Below are 19,939 nucleotides of genomic sequence, written 5' to 3'. Positions count from 1 at the left end.
CAGTACGAGTCTATTCATTGCCGAATTAATATTTGGGTTGTCTTTTTGTTTGGGTTCTTACTTCGTGGCTTCACGCTTTGTGGATAAACTTGTTAGCTGTTCTCAAGTAGATCTACATCAACATGTCTAAAAACTATTCCATGATTACTACTAATCCATTCCCTGCTGCTATTACTAACTGGTGAGAGAGAGAGAGAGAGAGAGAGAGAGAGAGAGAGAGAGAGAGAGAGAGAGAGAGAGAGAGAGAGAGACAGAGAGAGAGAGAGAGAGAGAGAGAGAGAGAGAGAGATCAGAATAGAGAGAGAGAGAGAGAGAGAGAGAGAGAGAGAGAGAGAGAGAGAGAGAGAGAGAGAGAGAGAGAGATCAGAATAGAATGACCGAGCAAAGCGGACAAACACCACAGTGTGGAAAAAAAAAGAATAAACATGTATTTATATTTTCGAATCTAGGATAGAGCTCAAGACAATAACATGACGTTGAGAATTGGGCAGGCAACAACAGCCCCTAAGGCAGCATACAGTGGTCTAATACTAATAATATGTACAGAACATTCCGCAAAATGCGGAATACGAAAGAACAAGGAGGTAGAGCAGTGATTGTCTAGATGTATTCATAATAAATAAACAACGGTTGGTCTGAGCAAATAGACGTTAGCAGCAGAAGCAGTAGCAGAAGGCTAGTGACAGCCTTTTCGAGAGTTAGCTCCATACTCTGGTGTTGTTGACTGGGTCTGCCAAAAATGATTAGCAAAAGAGTACGGAATAATTTAGGAAGGTTTCTGTTCGTCAAGCGGCAGAGCTCAGATAGGAAACACTACCGAGACGATGACATAACACATACGATCGTCACCATCAACCTGGCTGGATAGCGGTACCAGATAGGTAACAGAACACACAAACATACACATGCACACACACACACACGGACAAGAATGGACAACATCGAAGCTATTAGCAGCCAGATGAGACAATCCACTCGACAAGAGTGCGACAATCAAACAGGAGAAGACTTAACGAACTATAAGAACTTAGTGTGTGAGGTCTGAGCAATGCTGATGCATTGTCCAGAAACGGGCAAGGTTAGCAGAAGCAAACAGAAAAAGTAGGACAAATACCACGATTGGACACATATTGGTCAATGTAGGCAGACAGAAGTCGGAAGGTCTTGCTTGCACTGCTTTTGCTGCTGCCTCAGCTAAACACACTGGAGCTGGAACCAAGGTACTTCCCGTTGGACATGGACTTGTCCAACAATCCCCTCTCGGACTGCCGCGTAGCTTGTGGTACATTGGGGCACGACCTCCCCCACGCTGCTTTCTGCGAGCCGAGGGATGCAGGACCAAAAGAATCTGAACTGCTGGAACTTCCTGCCTTTGTGGAGTTCACATTGGTGAGAGACGTGCTACGTGAGACACCGCTTTGTGCACCAGTGGGTGTGGAGACCTGAGCGTGGAAGGAGTAGCCTTGGAAGTGGCGCTCAACAGACACCATGAGTCGCCTGCAGTGGTTTCGAATGTCACCATCCACATCTGCACAGTAACATTATACAGAGAGAGAGAGAGAGAGAGAGAGAGAGAGAGAGAGAGAGAGAGAGAGAGAGAGAGAGAGAGAGAGAGAGAGAGAGAGAGAGAGAGCACATCCAGTCTTACAACAGTAGTCAGCTCACCAAAAAGAAAGCACAAAGCCCAGTGAAATACAGACAACAACCAAACAAGCAATGCTGGTTGCCTATACCTATCACAATCAACAGCAACAGGAGAGGAAGCGCATGTTCTCAAAAATTGTGTGGGTAGAGATCATCAAGATACACCCTCCAAGGAGGGTAGAATACTATCAAGAAGATTAGGGAACCGGCTGCTCGTCAGGGCAAAGAACGTGCTACCTCAGGGACATGCTGCCTTAGAACTGCAAAATGAATCAGGCTTGGCTAGAATATATCTTGCCCCCCCCCCCCCCCCAACCAACAAACCCACAGTTATCAACACAAGCCTTACCAGCGAGCACAGCCGTGACATCAGGGGTGGCAGTTGCACTTTGGCTGCAGAGAGGGAGAGAGAGAGAGAGAAATTACCACAATGAAACAATCTAGAACAGCATTGACACAAGAATGGAAGGGACACAAGCGTGTAGATATACATGTGGAATGATCGATCAAACTGAGACCGTGTAATGCTGCATACGTACGTTGTACAACTCAGCCATGAATTCTGCATTACTTGTACAGTCAATGAGTCAAGTTTCCTTTGCACAAAGTGCGTGAGACGGCATTTCAAAAAAGCTGTACTGTAAGACATGTTATAATAACGATTCGAAAATTTAAGAATTGTCCTAAATTGATAGGTTAACGAGAATATACGTCAACGATCTTGCGGTCTTCAGGCATATCCGCACATAACACATGTGAGGCATACATGTCTTACAGCACTTTGACGGCATGGATGAATCCTTAAAAGGTTACCTTGATGCTACACGCACACTACCATCAGCACCCCCCCCCCCCCCTCACTGCCCCCAATGACCGCTACCAGGTGTATTAGTAAATCGACTCAAAGAAATTATGTGTGAAACTAAACAGCACAGTTAATGCACACGCCATTACACACTTACAATAATTCGTAGAACTTCAGCAGGGCACCGGCGTAGAGGTCGTTAAGCACGCCAAAAATCTGTTGCCGCTGATTGCAAATCCTGGCCAAGTGGGATAGACAAACACAGCAATACGATGAGTAAGGAATCCAACATTTCTGCATCTTTTCCAAATAGCCAAACACGAAGCAGTCGAAATGGGGTCAGAGTGTTGACAAGGAGAAATAACGAAATGGTCCATCAGCTACACTGTCAATCTATCAATCAAGGTGCATGCACAACACGGCAGTGACTGCCATCCCGAGCTACAACAGATTTGCATTGCCTTGTACAATGAACACATTGCAGGCATATCATTAGTTCATGCAACCAATTACTATCGGTAGTTTTAGGACCCCAGTCCTCCTCAGTATCCACACAAACACACACACACCACACCACACACACAACTCTGCTTCAGTTGACTACATGCCCTCCTTCACCAACTCACTTTTGAAAGTACGATGTGTGTAAGGCTAAAAGCACGGAGTTGGTGATCTTTGCTGACACCTCAATGAAGTTGAAATTCTGCATGGAGAAAGACACGGGCCAGAAGACGTTAGAAGTTCGTTGCCAGAATTGAAAATGAAAAGACAGTGTGGAAAAGTTCGAAAATTAGAGTATGAAAGAGAGAGAGAGAGAGAGAGAGAGAGAGAGAGAGAGAGAGAGAGAGAGAGAGAAAGGCATGCACACAAATGTCAAGAAAGCCCGTCACATGCCCTCGCACGCTCTCGCACAAGCAAACATTCTGCATACATACCTTGCCTCCCTCGGACAGATGGAATATATCAACGACAAGGCCCTGCAGTCCATCGGTGTTGATAAGGTGGAGCAGATGCATGTAGGCTACCAAACCACCGCCATCAACTCCAGTCGACCCATCATCTGAGAATGGAAAGGAAAGGCAGCACAAGCAAAGAAAATATCACTGCAAAGTGCTTTGCAGATCCAAAAAGAACAGTATTACACCTATTTCAGTATACAGGTTCATACACACTTTGCGCACTTTTCCTCATTGTTCATCTGGTATATTTACCGAGGGTTGGTTCACTTCACCTAAGCCAAATTGGCGATGAGCAATTACTACAAAGCAGTACAAAAATGAACCCAAGTGCTATGACAGGATTGCCCAGTAGAGCGGGAATTCTTGCTTCTTCAGAAATTCACCGGAAAGCAATGGTCTAGGCGTGATGGCGCAGGCCTTGCAGCCATGTATATGCATACGGTACACCGGGTTTTAAGGGGGTAGGTATGCCTGGGGATGAACTGTGCACAATCCAGCATTGCAAGTCTGATCTATTGTGTTGGTGTACAGTCTGGATCTATCTACCGCCCCCTGCAGAACAAGCAGCCAGGAAGTGACTCAGCGTGGCAGGCGGATCAACCATATTCAAGGCTACATGTACTTCCGAAGCATGTCCGACATACAACAACACACGGTACTGTGGTGGGCAGTCAATCCGACCACTCACTCGAGAAGTGAGCTGCGGGTTACATGGTGGACGTGTGAGCTGAGCTGGGTTGGATTTGCAGCGCTATAGGGCATCAAAGGCTGCTTACTCGGGGCGTAGAAAGGGTGCCCGTGGTTGGATTTCACTCGCCAGCACTGTATAGTACATGTAGGTATGTCTGAAAGTACCCAAAATTATGTCCTGAGGGCAGTGAAAGTACAGTGGCTTGTGGCGCGTTTGCATTTCTACGAATGCAAGGCCAAGCACAAATCACGGCCCAGGCAATGCACGGCTTTCACACCTCAGCCGTGCTTCGGTAGTGTACGAGTTGCCCTATCGTGTGCCTGCAAACACTCCAGAGGTATGCATAGTGCTAGCCTAGGGCAGCTTGCCACGGCATGAGATGAGCAGGCATACACTATTTGTATGTACAGAGTGTGTGCGGTCCGAGCTCATTTGTTCATGTACACATGGAGAACATCCATGAGTCCGAAGTCTTTCCCACGCCAGTGATTATTCACCAGAGAAGGACTACGTGAGATCAACTGCACACAAAATAATGGTTAAAGACAAATCAGTATGTGAGAACACACATACCTTTGCAACCGATTTTACTCCAATGTTTGCCAGTGGTTGGACAGCTACCACCGAGTTCTGACACAAAGGGAAATAAACGATACACATGTGCATACAGTCAGCAAAATTAATGTCATGAATACAAATCTGCCTATAAAAGGATGCTACTCGAAAAGCACACCATATATGGATTTTAACCTGCAGCTACCCCTCCCCTGCCTACCAAATATGGGATTTGTCCTCCAGTCACCTGATAAAAATAATGTGATAAAACCATCTACTGACCAAGATCTAGTATCATTCATATCTCTTTGTCTGTCACCAGTTAATCCTATATGTAGGATTAGACTTCAAGACGCACTTGCAGTCTCGAAAATGGTCGAAATGGATTCAATGTTATTGAGGATACATTTCGATCTTTCCCACAATGCATCTCTTTCTTTAAAATGAATGAATAGAGGTTACCCAATGGCTAAGACCCCCAGGAAAGGTCTCTGTGTGCAATTATTGCTGATGAATTGCAATTACAAGTGGCAGAGATAGACTAGGAGTGGAATAGATGAATATTAGCACCATCCTAGCATTGAAGTAGTGTTGTAAAGTGCTCGCAGATCAAAATATATGAACTAAAGACACTACAGTCAACTTTGCGTATAACGACACTCGGCGGGGCATCAGAAAAGTGTCGTTATTCGCGAAGTGTCGTTATACCCGAAGTCTCATTATATGTATTCAGGTAGAATGGACTGTGCTCTGGGCATGGAAACTCTGTCGTTATTCGCGAATTGTCGTTATATCCGCAGTCGTTATTAGCGAAGTTGACTGTACATGCATGGGGCATTTACTAAATCAGTTGTGTTCAAGTATGTACACATATTAATAGTGGAATACTCTTTTGGTACTAGCCTAGGAGGTGCTTCTTCTTTAGCCATAGATGCATAGAATTTTGTTCTTAGCTCCATATGGGCCATATCTAGGTTTGGATATTGCCAACTAGGGTTTTTGTTGGCAGGGGAAACTGGGAAGAACAAAACCAATTTTTGAAGAGACCAAATCCTATATATATTATAGGATTTTGAAATTTCTGGACAACTTTGCACGGCAGGGCCGGTTACAGAAAAAGTAGAGCCCTTGTGCAGGTGAAAGTTGGCTGACATCATCTCTGTTAACGCACTCTCCACATACAGGCATGCACCCGGCTCAGAACACATTGTTTTCTGGTTGGCATATCAGGGATATTGGGCGGAGCAGCTGGCGTGCATGAGAAAGACAGGTCGGCCTGCTCTGCGCAGGAGCTGAGACCCGGTGCACACATACTGTGTGTGAGAGAGAGAGAGAGACAGACAGGTCGGCCTGCTCTGCGCAGGAGCTGTGACCTGGAGCACACAGAGTGTGAACGAGAGACGGTCGGCCTGCCGTGGGCAGGAGCTGCGACCGGTAGTGATTGAAATGAGCCAGCTGCGGAGATAGACTGCCCTCACCCGATATAAGTATATTGACAAGAGTTGTACTGACACTGTTATTGAGGAAATTATGGTGACAGTGACGGAGAGATAGTGATCCCCAGTCGAATGGGGTTGGGAGGGAAGGGGAAATTGACAACTGACAGACAAACCAGTGAACAGTCAAGTCGTCGGAAAGCAAAAGCGACAAAGGAGTCTCTCTTTTCTCTTTCTCTCTCTCTAAAGCAAGATTTGGAAAGCACGCGTGGGAGAGTGGCGTGCGCTGCGCATGCGCATGTATAGCAATGACATCATAATCAGATGCATGATCATCAGACTAAGTATGAGTGGTAGATGTTCCACGTTCGTTAACAGGGCTTAGCGCACACGCTAAACCACCAATAAACACGGAATGCACTCCAACAGGTTTTTGAAGAAAGAACTTTACTTTTAAGGTATGATCTACCCTTTCCCAAAAATTGTCAAAAATCCTATACTAGTATATATAGGATTTGACAGACAAAGAGATAGTGCTTATTAGTAGTCTTTCTGCATGCTCCTTCATACCCAAATTATCACCTGAACCACCAAAATATGCCATTTGATGCTGCATTACTGCAGGTCCAGACTTACTGGTCAGTTTGGCGTACAACGTGCGGGATATGCACAGGTGGAATGGATCTTCTGCATTGTAGCCACCTGAACAGCAACACACACACACACACACACACACACCCACACACACACACACCCACACACACACACAAGACAATACAGAAGATAGAATATCTTGCACTCTTCACCTATTTTTCGTCTTCATAGTATACAGTGGGTAGAACGTGGCAAGCCTTTTGCAGCACATGGATATAGTGCGGATTCTTTCTGTTCAAGCATCTCCTACCCCCACCCCTACATGCACATGACCCTATCCAGTCGTCACTAACTGATGGGTCTGAAACTCTGAATGTTCACTGTACAACTGGAAAGCTATTTCAAGATACGACTACCCTGGTACAAAACAGGAACACTGTGAATACTGAATACCTACATCGTGGTGTGAATATAAGTGGTTACATTAGAGTTTACGAACAAGTCAAAAGGCACGACGGAAGGGAATCGAAATGATTGTCATAGTATCCAAACCGCCCAGCCTGCTCCGAGGCAGCAGCACTTTCAAATGCGTCGTGTACCAAGGTGAGGGCAAGCATACTGTGAACCGGAAAACCATTGTGATCTGGAAAAGTTTGTCGCAATGTTTGCGACGGGCAGGAAATTGAAAAACTAAGTAGAAGTGAAGTGTAGAACAGTGGTAAAAGAAACAAATGAAATTCACTCCAAATAGCAAACATTTCCAGGTGCGAATTTGTCTGTGCTCGCAAACCGTGAACTGAAACCGGCGCAAACGTTTCCCGGTTTACGGCACCCAACTATCTCCCATCATACTGAAGACACAGCGGCCAGAGCACTTACATCCAGCTACGGTCACGACAAGGTCCTTCTCAGGCTTGAGACACCGGTCAACGCGGATTTTACTGGCAGTCAGCATCGAGGGTTCTCCCACTCCGCCCTCCTAACAAAAGGAATCACAAGACCACAACAAAGGTGAGAATGGATTCACCTATACACATTTATATCATTGGTGGCAAGAGTAGCTGCTATTTGCCCAATAAACACCAGCCATAGAAATCAGTAGGATTCCCCTTTCACAGAAAATGAGATTCTCAGGCAAAACTCAAATTGATAGCGTAACTTGAAGTTCAGAAGAAGAAGTAGCGACGACCCGGCCATTATGGAATCCAATACACCACACCACCACCACATTGTGCTCTTGGCCAGTCCAAACTCTGCACTCACATCACCATCACCACAGCGAGGACAATTCCGGTATATAGATTGATATTGACAATGACCCTCCAGATTTAGCCCTTATAAAGATCAGTCTATTCTTATTATTCATCATACAGTGAAGCTTGGTTATAACGACATTGGTTATAACGACAGATCAGCTACAACGACGAAAAATCCATGGCAGCAGCAATTTTGTATTGATTTGTGTACAAAAAAGATCGGTTGCAACGACAACTCGAGAATAACGACCAAATTGTCATGCACCGTAGTGTGAAAATGGGTCAATATAACAACATTCTCACGACTGCGACGTACGATTGATTCTGGCTTTCACAGCTGCCGCGAGTGCAAGACTTGCCGCTGGCCGGGTGCACAAGATCGTACAGTGCAGTGCACATCGACTGTGCACTGCACTGCACACTCGTACACGCCCGGAAACTTTGAAGGAGTGTCGACATGTCGTAGATCTACTGACGGTAAAATAAGTGTACTGTGTACAGGTGTAGTGCACACTTACCCTCCCTCCGTACCTTCCGTATCTTCTGCGACGGATTTTCGCAACATTTGCCATGCTTCTTTCTCCGAGAAATCACTTTGATAATTATGATAACGTGTACATAGCTATGCAATAGACAGCAGATAGGGCTTGCTCTTTGTTGTGTTCAGTTGAAAAAAGCACCATTGTGCAGAAAATTAATTTTGCCGCGTTTGGGTGTGCATATTGTGTTGGAAATCCCAAGATCGGATATAATGACAGATCGCAAATAAGGACTTTTTTGGCGTTCCATCTCGGGTGTCGTTATAACCAAGCTTCACTGTATGCCTCCACTGATGAGCTCAGGAGCGATACAGCTGTCTGGAGGGTCATTGTCAATATCAAGCTATATTCCGGAATTGTCCTCGCTGTGGTGATGGTGATGTGAGTGCAGAGTTTGGATCGGCCAAGAGCGCAACGTGGTGGTGGTGGTGTGGTGTATTGAACTTGAAGTTCCTTGGTCCTTTTCTTTACTATAAACACTCAAAAATTGTCCGAATTTTGCCTGAGGATAGCATAGCATGAAACTCGAGCAACAATAAAGCCTCGTTCTACCTTCTGTGTAAGAAAGCACTGCCCATTGTGTGGAAAGAGGAAAAACTCTACCACAACGTGTGATCCTTAAAATGTAAAAAAGGAAAAGGGACAAAATGTTAAGAGTTATGACTAACTGTCCACTAGGGCTGAAAGGAATATTCGAAATGTGCAGATCGGAAAAAGAATATTCTTCGTTAGAGTAGAATAAGAATGTTCGTAAATGTACAGAAACTCGCCTTTTTGATATCGAACAGGTTTATTTGGTGCAGAAAGTGGGTGAGATTGCCACCTTCCATGTGTTGTCATCAGCAAGACAAATGATAACATTGTCCTTTTCAAATGTCCCTCCTGTAATTGGGGTATACACCAGTTGATGGTCTATGGTTACCATGGATACAACTAGGTATCCATGGATATTGTATGGTTTAGAATATTCGGAATATTCTTCGTTTCACACGTATTCGGAAAGAGAATATTCGTTCGCTTCATTGAGCATTCGTTTCAGCCCTACTGTCCACCAACGTAACCAGATCATATACAGACAGCGAGTGCGACAAAATGGCACAAAACTGACAAGGAGTACTGACATTCAGACATTCAGCGACCTGACACTTGGGTCCAACACTTCTCCAAGGCGCAAACTAACAACCTTCCAACTTGGAAGGCTCAGGTTCGGAACGGTCCAAGAGGGGAAGGAAGCGCAATGAAGAAGAGCACGAGCTACACCCCTCCATAATTAAATTGGCTCACCACCCGAGTTCAACTTGAAATGTAGTAGGGATTTTTTTAAATACTTGCACTGCATAACACCAAGCCTCTGAATACAAATACTGAGTCAGTTTGAACCTGTTCCTCGTTGGTCTAACAGGTGAAACCCAAGTGAAAAGCTGGCACCTGGATCAGTTCCCATTCCATCTGTGTGCACATGTGTGTGTATGTGTGTGTGTGTGTGTGTGTGTGTGTGTGTGTGTGTGTGTGTGTGTGTGTGTGTATCAACTTAGCCGTTTAACGACAGCTGTATGTAAAGGTCAAGGTGTGTGTGTGTGTGTGTGTGTGTGTGTGTGCGCGTGTGTGTATCAGTTAAGCCGTTTATCGGCAGCTGTATGTCAAGGTCAAGGTCAAGGTGTGTGTGTGTCAGCAGCATTTGCACCACTTCTGGGTCGTCAAGGACCGTGCAAGTCTGGGGCACCAAAAACTATATGACCAGTGCTCTGCGAAAACCGACCTTAGGTGCTATTTTGGCGAAATTGAGTTTGTGCTGGATTGTTGACCCAGGACCCTTTCTTCAACTTCTGGTGAAGTTTTAGGTGGATTGCATACATATTCAGTTAGATACAATGACAATTTCTTTGCACTTTTCTTGCAATTTTTGGAGGAAAAATAGCAAAAAATCCAGGGTTTTATGCTACTTTTTGGAACCAATGCAGCGAGAATTCAAGCAGGATGATTGCAACCAAACTTTGCAGAATAAATCTGTATGTCATAATGCTCAAAAGGAAAGGTTTATGATGGCATTGGATCTTCCTGTTGTGGAGATAGACACATTCTATCTCTGTTCTGTGGATGGTGTTGCTCACGAATCTGGTGGAAGAGAAATTTGGCTCTGTTTGAGGATATGCCAGCCGGAGTGATGCGTAGAGGCAGGTGCAAAGTAGTGAAGAAGCTAGGATCAATACCGGATTAAAGGATATTGATAGTTTTATCTGGTACTGGTAGTTAGAACATCTAGTTATGTCTACATCAGCCGCACACATTGTTTCGTAATCGGTGATATCATGGCAGTCTCTTTTCCAAATCTTGCCAAACGTACTGTATGCAGCTTTGCAACCAGGATTTGTGAACGCCTGGTGAACAAGCTTCTTCGTAGTGATGCTGGGCAAATACATGTAGGTTGGTACTGGCTTGTTGTGTCCATGTCGAGCCGCAGGTTAAGGGAGGCCATGAACTATAGCATAATACTAGCATAGCATAACGCTCTATAAAATGCTTCAGCTCCACAACATCTTCTACAGGCAGTGCATTCCAGAGTTCTGTGTTGGGCTGATTACACTTGCACTGACAGCAGCCTGTAGATTTCAGCACCCAGGGCTTGATCCTGGAGGCACACACAAAGACTTCCTGACATGCATGTACCGATGACTTCCACACCAGCCACTGACTCTGTACTTCAGTAGTTCAGAGTAGTGTTGTTGAGCCCCATCTATCACATCTCCCAGCATGCTGGACGCGCTGGGTAGCCTCACCACGTCTCCTGAGCACGTCTAGCTTTCCGCCTACACACAAGCAGCGATCTCAGTGTCTTGATCAGGACCTGCGCTGCGTGTGCTGTAAGTGCAAGCAAGGTTTCAAGTGTCACGCTCTTGAAACAGCACCAGTGCGGAACACCTACAGCGCTTGTCAAACTTGTCACGCGCCTCCTGGATTGTAGACAGTACTTGAACCGATTTTTCTTGGTGTGCACTCTGTATATTGCCGGCATTGAGGGGCTGGGCTGGTGGCAGAACCGACGCCTGATCGAAATTCTCCTCCGCATCACCGTCCAGCTCGATCAGCGTTACGTCCTGCGATTCCACATCCGACTCTCCTCGGCACTGCTGTCATCAGAACTGCGATTGGACCAGGCCAAAAAATGACTATTCATCGTGAAGGAGTTCGGCTAAAACCTCTGGGGAGAAGCCCGCAGCAATTTGAGCTAGCGACTGTCTTCTGCTTCGTTCCGCCATGACTCTCACCTTGTAATCTTCAAAAATCGACAGATCGTGACGTTTTGTTCTTTTTCTCGAAAAAATTACGAAGCACCTAAGGTCGGTTTTCGCAGAGCGCGGGTCATATACCAGTTGGGTCTGGTTTCATTTGGCACACCTGCACGATTGTGGAGTATTCAACTACAAACACGATGTATGGCTAAAACGAGAGAGCTTGGAAGCTCAGGGCCCTACGCTATGCTTTTTTGCCTTGATGACCTTGACAAAAAAAGCATAGGGATGTTATAAATTCTTAGAAGTTTCTATTTTTTGTTTTTAGACATAACCTGGGATTCGAACCCGCACTATTGCCCTGCACGCATCCCCGGTACACTTCGCATACATACTAATTCTTCCAAGTTGCTTTACGTTATGATCTTGTATTTGAAAGCCCTATTTGAATATGCATTGTGGCCAGCCGTCTTTGATTGTACAGTACGGTACGGGATAGGTACGGTACAGGTACGGGACAGATACGGGACAGGTATGGTCGAGGGTAATACGACACCGTCTACCGCCTTGATGAAAAAAAGAAAAGGAATGTTATAAATTTTTCAATTCTCCTTTTTTTCAGGCATTACCTGGGATTCGAACCCGCACTATCGCCCCTACATGCATTCCCCCATACACTTCGCATTCATACTCATTCTTCCAAGTTGCTTCACGTTATGATCTTGCGTTTGAAAGCCCTATTTGAATATTGCGGCCAGCTCTATGTGGCCAGCTGTGTTTGATGGTACGTACGGTACAGATACGGGATAGCGCCAGGCGTGACACAAACACACAAACACCAAATTAAAGTTGTGTGGACCCTGGCTAACGCCAGACGTTACTGAAGTAACGTCTTCTGCATAGCTACGGGAATAAAGTCTCAGTATAAACAGGCTTCACCAAGGCTTACCGCTGCAGTTTTACGCTCCAGAAGGAACTGCCGAGATTGGAAATATGCCAGAGCCTCCACGTAGGTGATTTTGTCAAATTTCTGTGCTTGGGCGACTGCACGGGAGCAGAGGGCAAATCACAACAATGAACAAAGGCCGCTACCAGCAGGGCTTGTACTAACACAGGCTGACATCAGCTGACTAAAATCCAAAGCAAGTTACTTATGAACAAATCACAGAAAAAAGGTGAAACCAAGATGTTGGACAACCCCCCCCCCCCCCCCCCCACAAATCTCAGGAAAACTTACCCATGTCATAAGTGGCATGCAGAAGATTGATAGAATCACTGCTGGCATCCGTCAGGAGTGAGTGCTCCGATCGAAGCAGTCTGGCAGTAATACGTTTCTAATCAAAGAAGAAAAATGGAGAACCATACGCAAAGTTCAGTGATGAGTATTAGTAATTGAGAAAGTTGACAACGCAGCACCAAATGTGTTATCCTATTGACAATTGCTATCCGTTCATATTTCACTTCTTAGTATAATAGAGAAGTGGTGAAAAACACCCGCCGAAATGGCGGTAACTACACGCTTGCCCACACAACGCTCTCTAAGGTGCAATGTTCTGGCAAAGAGCGGTCCTTCTCTCACCACCACCGACCAGCCATGCATCAACTAGGCACCTCACACAAACTGATGATGGTGGCGACAGAATGAGCGCTCTTTGCCAGAACTCTGCAGCTTAGAGAGTGTTGTATGGACAGGCGAGTATTTGCTATTTACCGCCATTTTGCCAGGCATATTTACTACCATTCCTCTGCTATTTCACTTCACGATTGTGCCTAAATAGTTACAATATCGTAAACGTCCTGTACGAGGTAGGTGACATCTATGCATCACGATGCTTACCTCATAGCAGGCTACGAATGCATTGGGAAACTTGCCGCGACTCCAGGAGAGCAGCTGCTGTGCGGCGATGTAAGGGAGAAGCAGCATGACAACACCTCCGCTCGGGTCCTGGAAAGCTTCGTGCAATGCTCGTCGCGTGATTCCAAAGTAGAATGTGTGGCGCAGCGAGGATATGGAGCCAGCCACACAGCTGATCCCACCAGGAGCAGAGCGCCGTTCAGCCAGCGGTGGGTGAGCCATGCGAGCAGACGCACTCCGCTGGAAGGTGTGCGGCGATAGCTGAGCGCCTTGTGTGTTGATCGTTGGCACAGAGGTACGATGCATGTCCGTCACACTGTTCGCGGAGTCACTCCGTGGCCGCTCCTCACATTCTGCATCCTCAATGCAGATGGCGGTGGCTGATGGCACTTTGCTCAATGAACTCGCCGTGGAGGCACATTCAGCATTGGGCACGGCACTCTGCCGAGTGTCTTCAGTGGCACTGGCTGCTGTGCACTCCCCTTCAGTAGCAGGGAGCAGATCGGGGCTAAATGCGGAGTCAAACACATGATAGTAGCAGACCAGATCCCCTTCCGAGACCATTTTCTCGAACAGGCGCGCGTCCACGTGCTGCAGACGATGACCTATCGTACTCATGGCCGGCCCTGTGTTGTCACTCGGCAGTGTGGTTACTACAGAATGAAACAATGCACACACGAGCCGGGCACAGCAATGTAAAGCAGGTGCAGGTGCCCAGTGGGAATGGAAAACAAACAAGCAAAAACAATCACGTGTGTAGTGTACATGTACATGCATGGTATTATGAAGGACCTCTCAGCTGTCCCAGGAAAACAGCCTGTACAGTGTTGGGTCCATAGCAAGCAATATGGTCCACGTACACGAACTCCAGTCTACAACCTTCCCTTCTCATTCACTATGTGCTTGTGCTACGGATAGTCTAAGATCCTACAAAGCCCACATTTCAGGTGGATTTGGAGAGAGTTCATCCTTCTCATCAACCGGATGTAACGAATATTCAGGCCAGGCTGAGTGTTCGCCACAAGTTCAAGCACTTGACTGGAACATACCTACTGGCGGATAATGGACATTGTCATGATACTCCTCCGCAAACTTGTCAGCTACCTCCTTTCGCAAGCCCATGTTTGGGCCGTACAGCACCATCAAGCGCTCCAAACGTCTCCGCTTCCTCTTTGTACCGGATGGTCCACATTTTTTTAGTTTCTGCGGCTGGAGACAATCAGAGCCGGAACGCATTGTTAGTTCCAGTCTTACTTACCTGCACCTTCTCCATCACTAGTACAACACATGGCAGGTGGAAATTAGGTTTGTCGGTATTACCTGTCGAACGCTCTGAGAGCGTGAACTCCTATCCATTCCGGGAGTTTCCATTTTGCTTTCACGGGCCGGGTCGGCCAAACCTCAACGAGGCAACTCAGGTTCTGGACAAAGTGCTTTGGAAGCCAGATGAATCGGCCATCATCCACTTCCTCCAACCAACCGGGGTTGTTGATAAAGTTGTCCGACAATCAACCCGGGCACCAACACCACTGTTATCTATCTCCAAATCCACGACCTGAGAAACTTCACGAACCCTTGGCTTTGTCAACAGAGATACTAGTAGGTAGGTGTTGCTCCGGCCGAGCGGAAAGACGACCAGTCAGTCAATACAACGGCCTCGGTACAACATGGGCAAGTGTCGAGTCCACTCCGAAGTCCGCAAGTTTGTGATGTCACGAGCACGTACTTGCATATTTGGCATGCAAGATCGTAGGTCGCACGTGCTTGCGTGCGGACGCGCGTACTACTACTACTAGATATACTCGGGGTTTGTAAAAAATACTAAAAATGCAAAAAAAGGAGGAAAAAAGCCATTCAAAACTGCTACATGTAGTCTAGTAGCATGTGCAGATAAAGATTGGAAATTCGAAACATACGTGCATGACTGTCCTCGTACAAAGAATAGCAGGCAGTTTATTATCCTGCGAAGCGATAGTCTATTTCCAGCTAGAAGAAGGGTAGATCAAGTGTCATGTCAGGAGGAGCGTCCAGCATGGAGTCAGTACAGGCTCTGATAATTCAACGGGATGACATGGAGGAGAAAGTCAAGAGCAATTTGGAGTTGCTCAATGGCTACGGAGTGGGCATGGATGCACCCCTGGTCGACCGGGAAGGTTATCCACGCCAGGACCTGGACCTACCTGCCATTCGCGCTGCACGTAACACAGTTCACTGCCTGCGTAATGATATCAGACACATCACCTTAGAAATAGAAAAGGGCCTGTTGGTTGTTCACCAGCGTGCAAGGGAGGCAAAGGAGGAACTTGCTAGAGCGGGTGCATCAGCTGAGGAACAAACACAACTGGTGAAGAAGGCAGAACTTCTTCCTTTTGCCGATATTCAAATAATTTCTGATGGTTCTCCTGCAAAGAGAGCCGGCCTCGCAGAAAATGACTTGCTCCTAAAATTTGGCAGCATTACTGCCACTAACTTCTCTGGCATGCAAAGTATTGCAAAGCTGGTTAGCGAGAGTGAAGATAGGCCGTTGCAGGTGGCTCTGCTGCGACACGGATCACGGAAAGATGTCATCCTTAAGCCGCAGCGCTGGCGCGGGCAGGGTTTGCTCGGCTGTAAGATTGCCCCTCTGCCGAAGAAATAGACAACGGGTAGTCGTAATCTGGCCACTGGTCAGTTCAGGTACCTTCTGCCTGAAATCAGCAGCATACCTCCAAGAGTTTCCACCGCTACCGGTACTAGTACGTATACACGCACGTGATCTGCGGAGAACCTGAACAAGGCTCACCTGCTGGCTTCATGCTTATCCTGATCTGGGCGTGGCTGATTTGCCCATACCATCGCCATGTTTCCGACTTGAATCGGAGCCGACTCTCTGTTGCCATCGGCCCGGCGCGTTGCAAATATGGCAACAGGCTCTGTGTTCACTGCACCGCCCCTGCTCGCATGGGGTGTGTGTGTTCACTGCACCGCCCCTGCTCGCATGGGGTGTGTGCATTTGTGCACACCACTCGCGCTGCCCTTCAGCTATGACTGTACTCAGTGGCTGTGACCATAGCACAGGTACTAGCAGCCGATGTGAGTATCCTTGCATGTGTGTGTGTGTGTGTGTGTGTGTGTGTGTGTGCGTACTGGTGGCACGAATATGTTCCACAGCGATTCTTCATCTTGGAGATGGGCTGCACTGGTTAGTACTGTCTGCTGTTCAACATGTTGGAATGCGCACTGCTAGCCAGTCGACATGGTACTGCAGGATATGCCAGGACATACTCCCTATGTAGTGCAGTGCGGCTGATGAACTGTGGAAAGAATCCATGCATGACGCGGACAGTATCACACTGGTGAGGTGTACTGTGTTGCACAACTAGATTTTGGAGATTGGACTGGCAATGGTGGTGCCTCCGCAGTAGCTATACTTTCTGTTTCTTCTTCTTTAGGCGATTACTTTCTACGCCAATCAGTGACTCCTGGCTGGATAGAACACTCTCAACCTGATGTGTTTGGAAAGCATCTTGGAAACCTGGCATTTTTGATTTTTTTCATGAAGGCGCAGCTGTGCTGCTCAATGGAATGACAGGGAATTATCCGCACAATGTTTTACCTGTATGCAGTGTACATGTAGGTAACTGGCTGGCCTAGAATACCTTCTTTGGAATATTCACGTACGTTACAGCAAGAGTACATGACACCATGCTTCATGGTTATGTACTCTTGATGACAGTCATATATTTGCTGAATTTACTTTTTAGATTGGATCTGCAAAGGATTTTAGTGGAAAATGGACTCTGATTTTAGATGTTCATTGCATTTTTTCACTAGAAACTGGAGTTGGCAGTAACTTTTTTTGACTAGATTCATACATTACCTACCTTTCTGTGGCTTGCTCTCCTGCCAACTTTACGAAATATCCCTACTTTGATATTCTTTTTAAAGATGTGATCTGCCTCATGTACATCGAAACTGCGGTGTAACTTACCTTGCCTATCCTATAGCGTACACTTTTTTTTCTTTTCTTTTTTACTGCAAAGCACTGGCCAGCAACATAAAAGGGGAGGTAGACAAAAGTGGACAAGCGAACATTGACAACACAGAGGAGCGTGGCATGCGTGCCGATGAGGTAGGTCAACCTCCCCCGACCTAGTGGTCTCGGGTTCAACAGTTGGTCTACGCATCAGGAAGGGGAGATGGACAGAGAAAGGGAGAATGAGCATGAGGAGCTTCCCAGGAGAGGAAGAGTGAGAGAGAGAGAGACAGAAAATGATAATAATAGAGACAACCGGTTATTCTCAGTGCTGGTGGACTTCAGTGGCCCATAGCCACACTTGGACATCTGTATGTTACTGTTACTCTGTGAAACCTCTGATGCTTCTCTTGCAACGGGCGTACATGGTATGTGCGCGTGTGTATGTGGGTGGGGTGGTACATGACGCGTGTGTGTGGCGTGTGCTCTCTCTCTTTCTCTCTCGATAATGTTTGCTCGCTCTAGATCTGAAGCGACCCGAGTACACAACGGATCAGCTCAAATATGTATGCTTAGTTGAATACCTGGTGCAAGGAACAAACTCATAAGCATAGATCATGGGTACAGACATCTACCAGGCGATGCCCGACTGCGAATTACATCATGATGAAGGTGAGACTCCGGGTCTATTGGCAGTATTGCCGATGCGTGGCTGTTGTGCTGCATGCAGCGTTTTCGTGGTCAGAGCATAGCCGTGGCTGGATGTGCGCCCCTCGTGGCTTCCGGCAATCAGCTCATTCGCATTGGAGGTGCATTGCTGTCCATCTACTCCGTTAACCAGACACACACTAGTCGTATAACAACGAGTATCAACAAAGGACGGTTGAACTGTGCACACATATTGTGCTGATACAGAGACATCTGCAGCAGTGGAGGAGAACTGGTGGCACTTTCTAGACGACATGTTTGACGCTGCGGCCAGTGTTCCCAGCCATTCCAGCCGTAAACAAACGGATTGGTTCATGGAGAGCCAACACACTGCACTCATAAGGAGGCACACGGGGGGCTGCTCTCGAATGATGACATTGGGTCAAGTCGCAAGAGCTTTCGAGAATCCCAGAGGGTCATCGCTTGCAGTGCATGATGCTAAGACTGAGTGGCTGGAGGATGTGGTGCAGCAAGGTTGAGGATGCTGGAAAGAATGGAACTTGCGGTGTGTGCATGGTGGCAGTGCATCCAGACCACGGCTTGCAATCGGTTATCACTGGCCGTCGCTCGGTCAACACCTCTCAGCTTTGAACAAGAATGGAACCCTGGCATTTCCCTTTGAATATACAGAGCTTGCTGGACCCAGGCAGGATGGAGGATATAACATTAGATTGGAGGCGTGTGAACCTGAGCTGTGCCTATCTCAATGAGTCACCCACGTCGGGAGAGGTGGAAGCTGCCCTCTGCCATATTATATCACTTTGGGAGGGATGGAAGCTGCCCTCCGCCATATATCACGTCGGGAGAGGAGGAACCTGCCCCCCCCCCCCACCCCACACACACACACCATATAATATATCATGCCGGGAGAGGTGGAAGCTGCCCTCCACCATATATTATCATGCCGGGAGAGGTGGCAGCTGCCCTCTGCCATACACACAGCTGTGCAGTGGTCACACTGGGATGTATCCTTTCTGGCATGATCTCATGTGGTGGTCCTCCCCGTTGTTCAGCATCTTCATGCTCTGGTGGTCGTTTTGTGGTCAAGTAGTTCTGTTCCTAGCGACTGGCGTAATGCTGAGATCAGTAGTGCCAGTGCCCAAGAAAGGAGATCATGGCTACGTCACATGGTCACATGGTGTGGCAACAGTTTGTTGGATGTGGCTGACAAACTTTTTCCTCGTCTGATGCAGGATCGCCTCAGGAAATAGCGGAGGACATTCTGCCGGACACGCGGTGTGTTGTTCGGCAAGGTAGAGGATGTGTTGACATGATCTTTCTGGCAAGGCGACTTACAGTAACTGCTAGTAGTCGATAGCAAGCAATCGAACGCGATACTGCCGTTTTGTCTACTGTTCGTTGACCTCAAGAAGGCAAGTGGCCCGCTGGTGGGTCCTTGCCTAGCTCGGTGTTCAATAGTGTTGAACAGTTCATGCTCCTCGATCTTTTGCTACGGAAATCGTGGACTCTGCATTGTGGGAATAAAGGCTGTCCTGTCTCCAGGTAGGTCAGGCGCAGGCAGCCCAGTCTTGTACAGCATTGTGTCATGCATTGTAGGCTGCATGGAGCATGCCCCATCTTTTCACTGCATCAGCCAGTTAGCTGTCACCTATTTTCAGCTTGGGTAATCGACATGGTTACCCCTCTGACCTCCGATATTGTGTCCAGCCTTCCGCTTTCAAGGTTGCCGCTTTTCGAATCAAACCAATTCG

At 47.0% G+C, this 19,939-nt stretch overlaps 2 protein-coding genes across 2 annotated transcripts; one reads left to right on the top strand and one right to left on the bottom strand.

Moving 5' to 3' along the window:
* Positions 1-420: 420 nt before the first annotated feature.
* LOC135815483 (uncharacterized) lies at positions 421-15,182 on the bottom strand. The gene is made up of 13 exons (XM_065328788.1): positions 14,885-15,182; positions 14,614-14,773; positions 13,547-14,217; positions 12,947-13,043; positions 12,659-12,753; positions 7,564-7,663; positions 6,727-6,792; positions 4,673-4,729; positions 3,385-3,509; positions 3,076-3,152; positions 2,607-2,687; positions 1,994-2,037; positions 421-1,528 (listed from the first exon to the last, which is right to left on the bottom strand). Exons 1-13 carry the CDS (start codon positions 14,933-14,935, stop codon positions 1,191-1,193), a joined length of 1,962 nt encoding a protein of 653 aa, XP_065184860.1. The 5' UTR covers positions 14,936-15,182; the 3' UTR covers positions 421-1,190.
* Positions 15,183-15,439: 257 nt separating this feature from the next.
* On the top strand, positions 15,440-17,533 carry LOC135815480 (26S proteasome non-ATPase regulatory subunit 9-like). Its single transcript, XM_065328785.1, has one exon. The coding sequence runs from the start codon at positions 15,576-15,578 to the stop codon at positions 16,200-16,202; it is 627 nt and encodes a 208-aa protein (XP_065184857.1). The 5' UTR covers positions 15,440-15,575; the 3' UTR covers positions 16,203-17,533.
* The last annotated feature ends 2,406 nt before the right edge of the window (positions 17,534-19,939 follow it).

The sequence above is a fragment of the Sycon ciliatum genome, chromosome 4 (assembly GCF_964019385.1).
Source record: "Sycon ciliatum chromosome 4, ocSycCili1.1, whole genome shotgun sequence".
NCBI lineage: Eukaryota > Metazoa > Porifera > Calcarea > Leucosolenida > Sycettidae > Sycon > Sycon ciliatum.
Note: the sequence above shows the minus strand (reverse complement) of the source record. Positions and strands in the feature narration are given on the sequence as shown.

Excerpts from the sequence above, each read along its gene's own strand:
- LOC135815480 (XM_065328785.1), top strand. The coding sequence starts at position 15,576 with ATGTCAGGAGGAGCGTCCAGCATGGAGTCAGTACAGGCTCTGATAATT.
- LOC135815483 (XM_065328788.1), bottom strand. The coding sequence starts at position 14,935 with ATGGAAACTCCCGGAATGGATAGGAGTTCACGCTCTCAGAGCGTTCGA. Across the intron at positions 13,044-13,546 it reads CATTCGTAGCCTGCTATGAG|AAACGTATTACTGCCAGACT; the intron begins GTAAGCATCGTG and ends TTCTTTGATTAG. Across the intron at positions 3,153-3,384 it reads ATCTGTCCGAGGGAGGCAAG|AATTTCAACTTCATTGAGGT; the intron begins GTATGTATGCAG and ends TTCTCCATGCAG.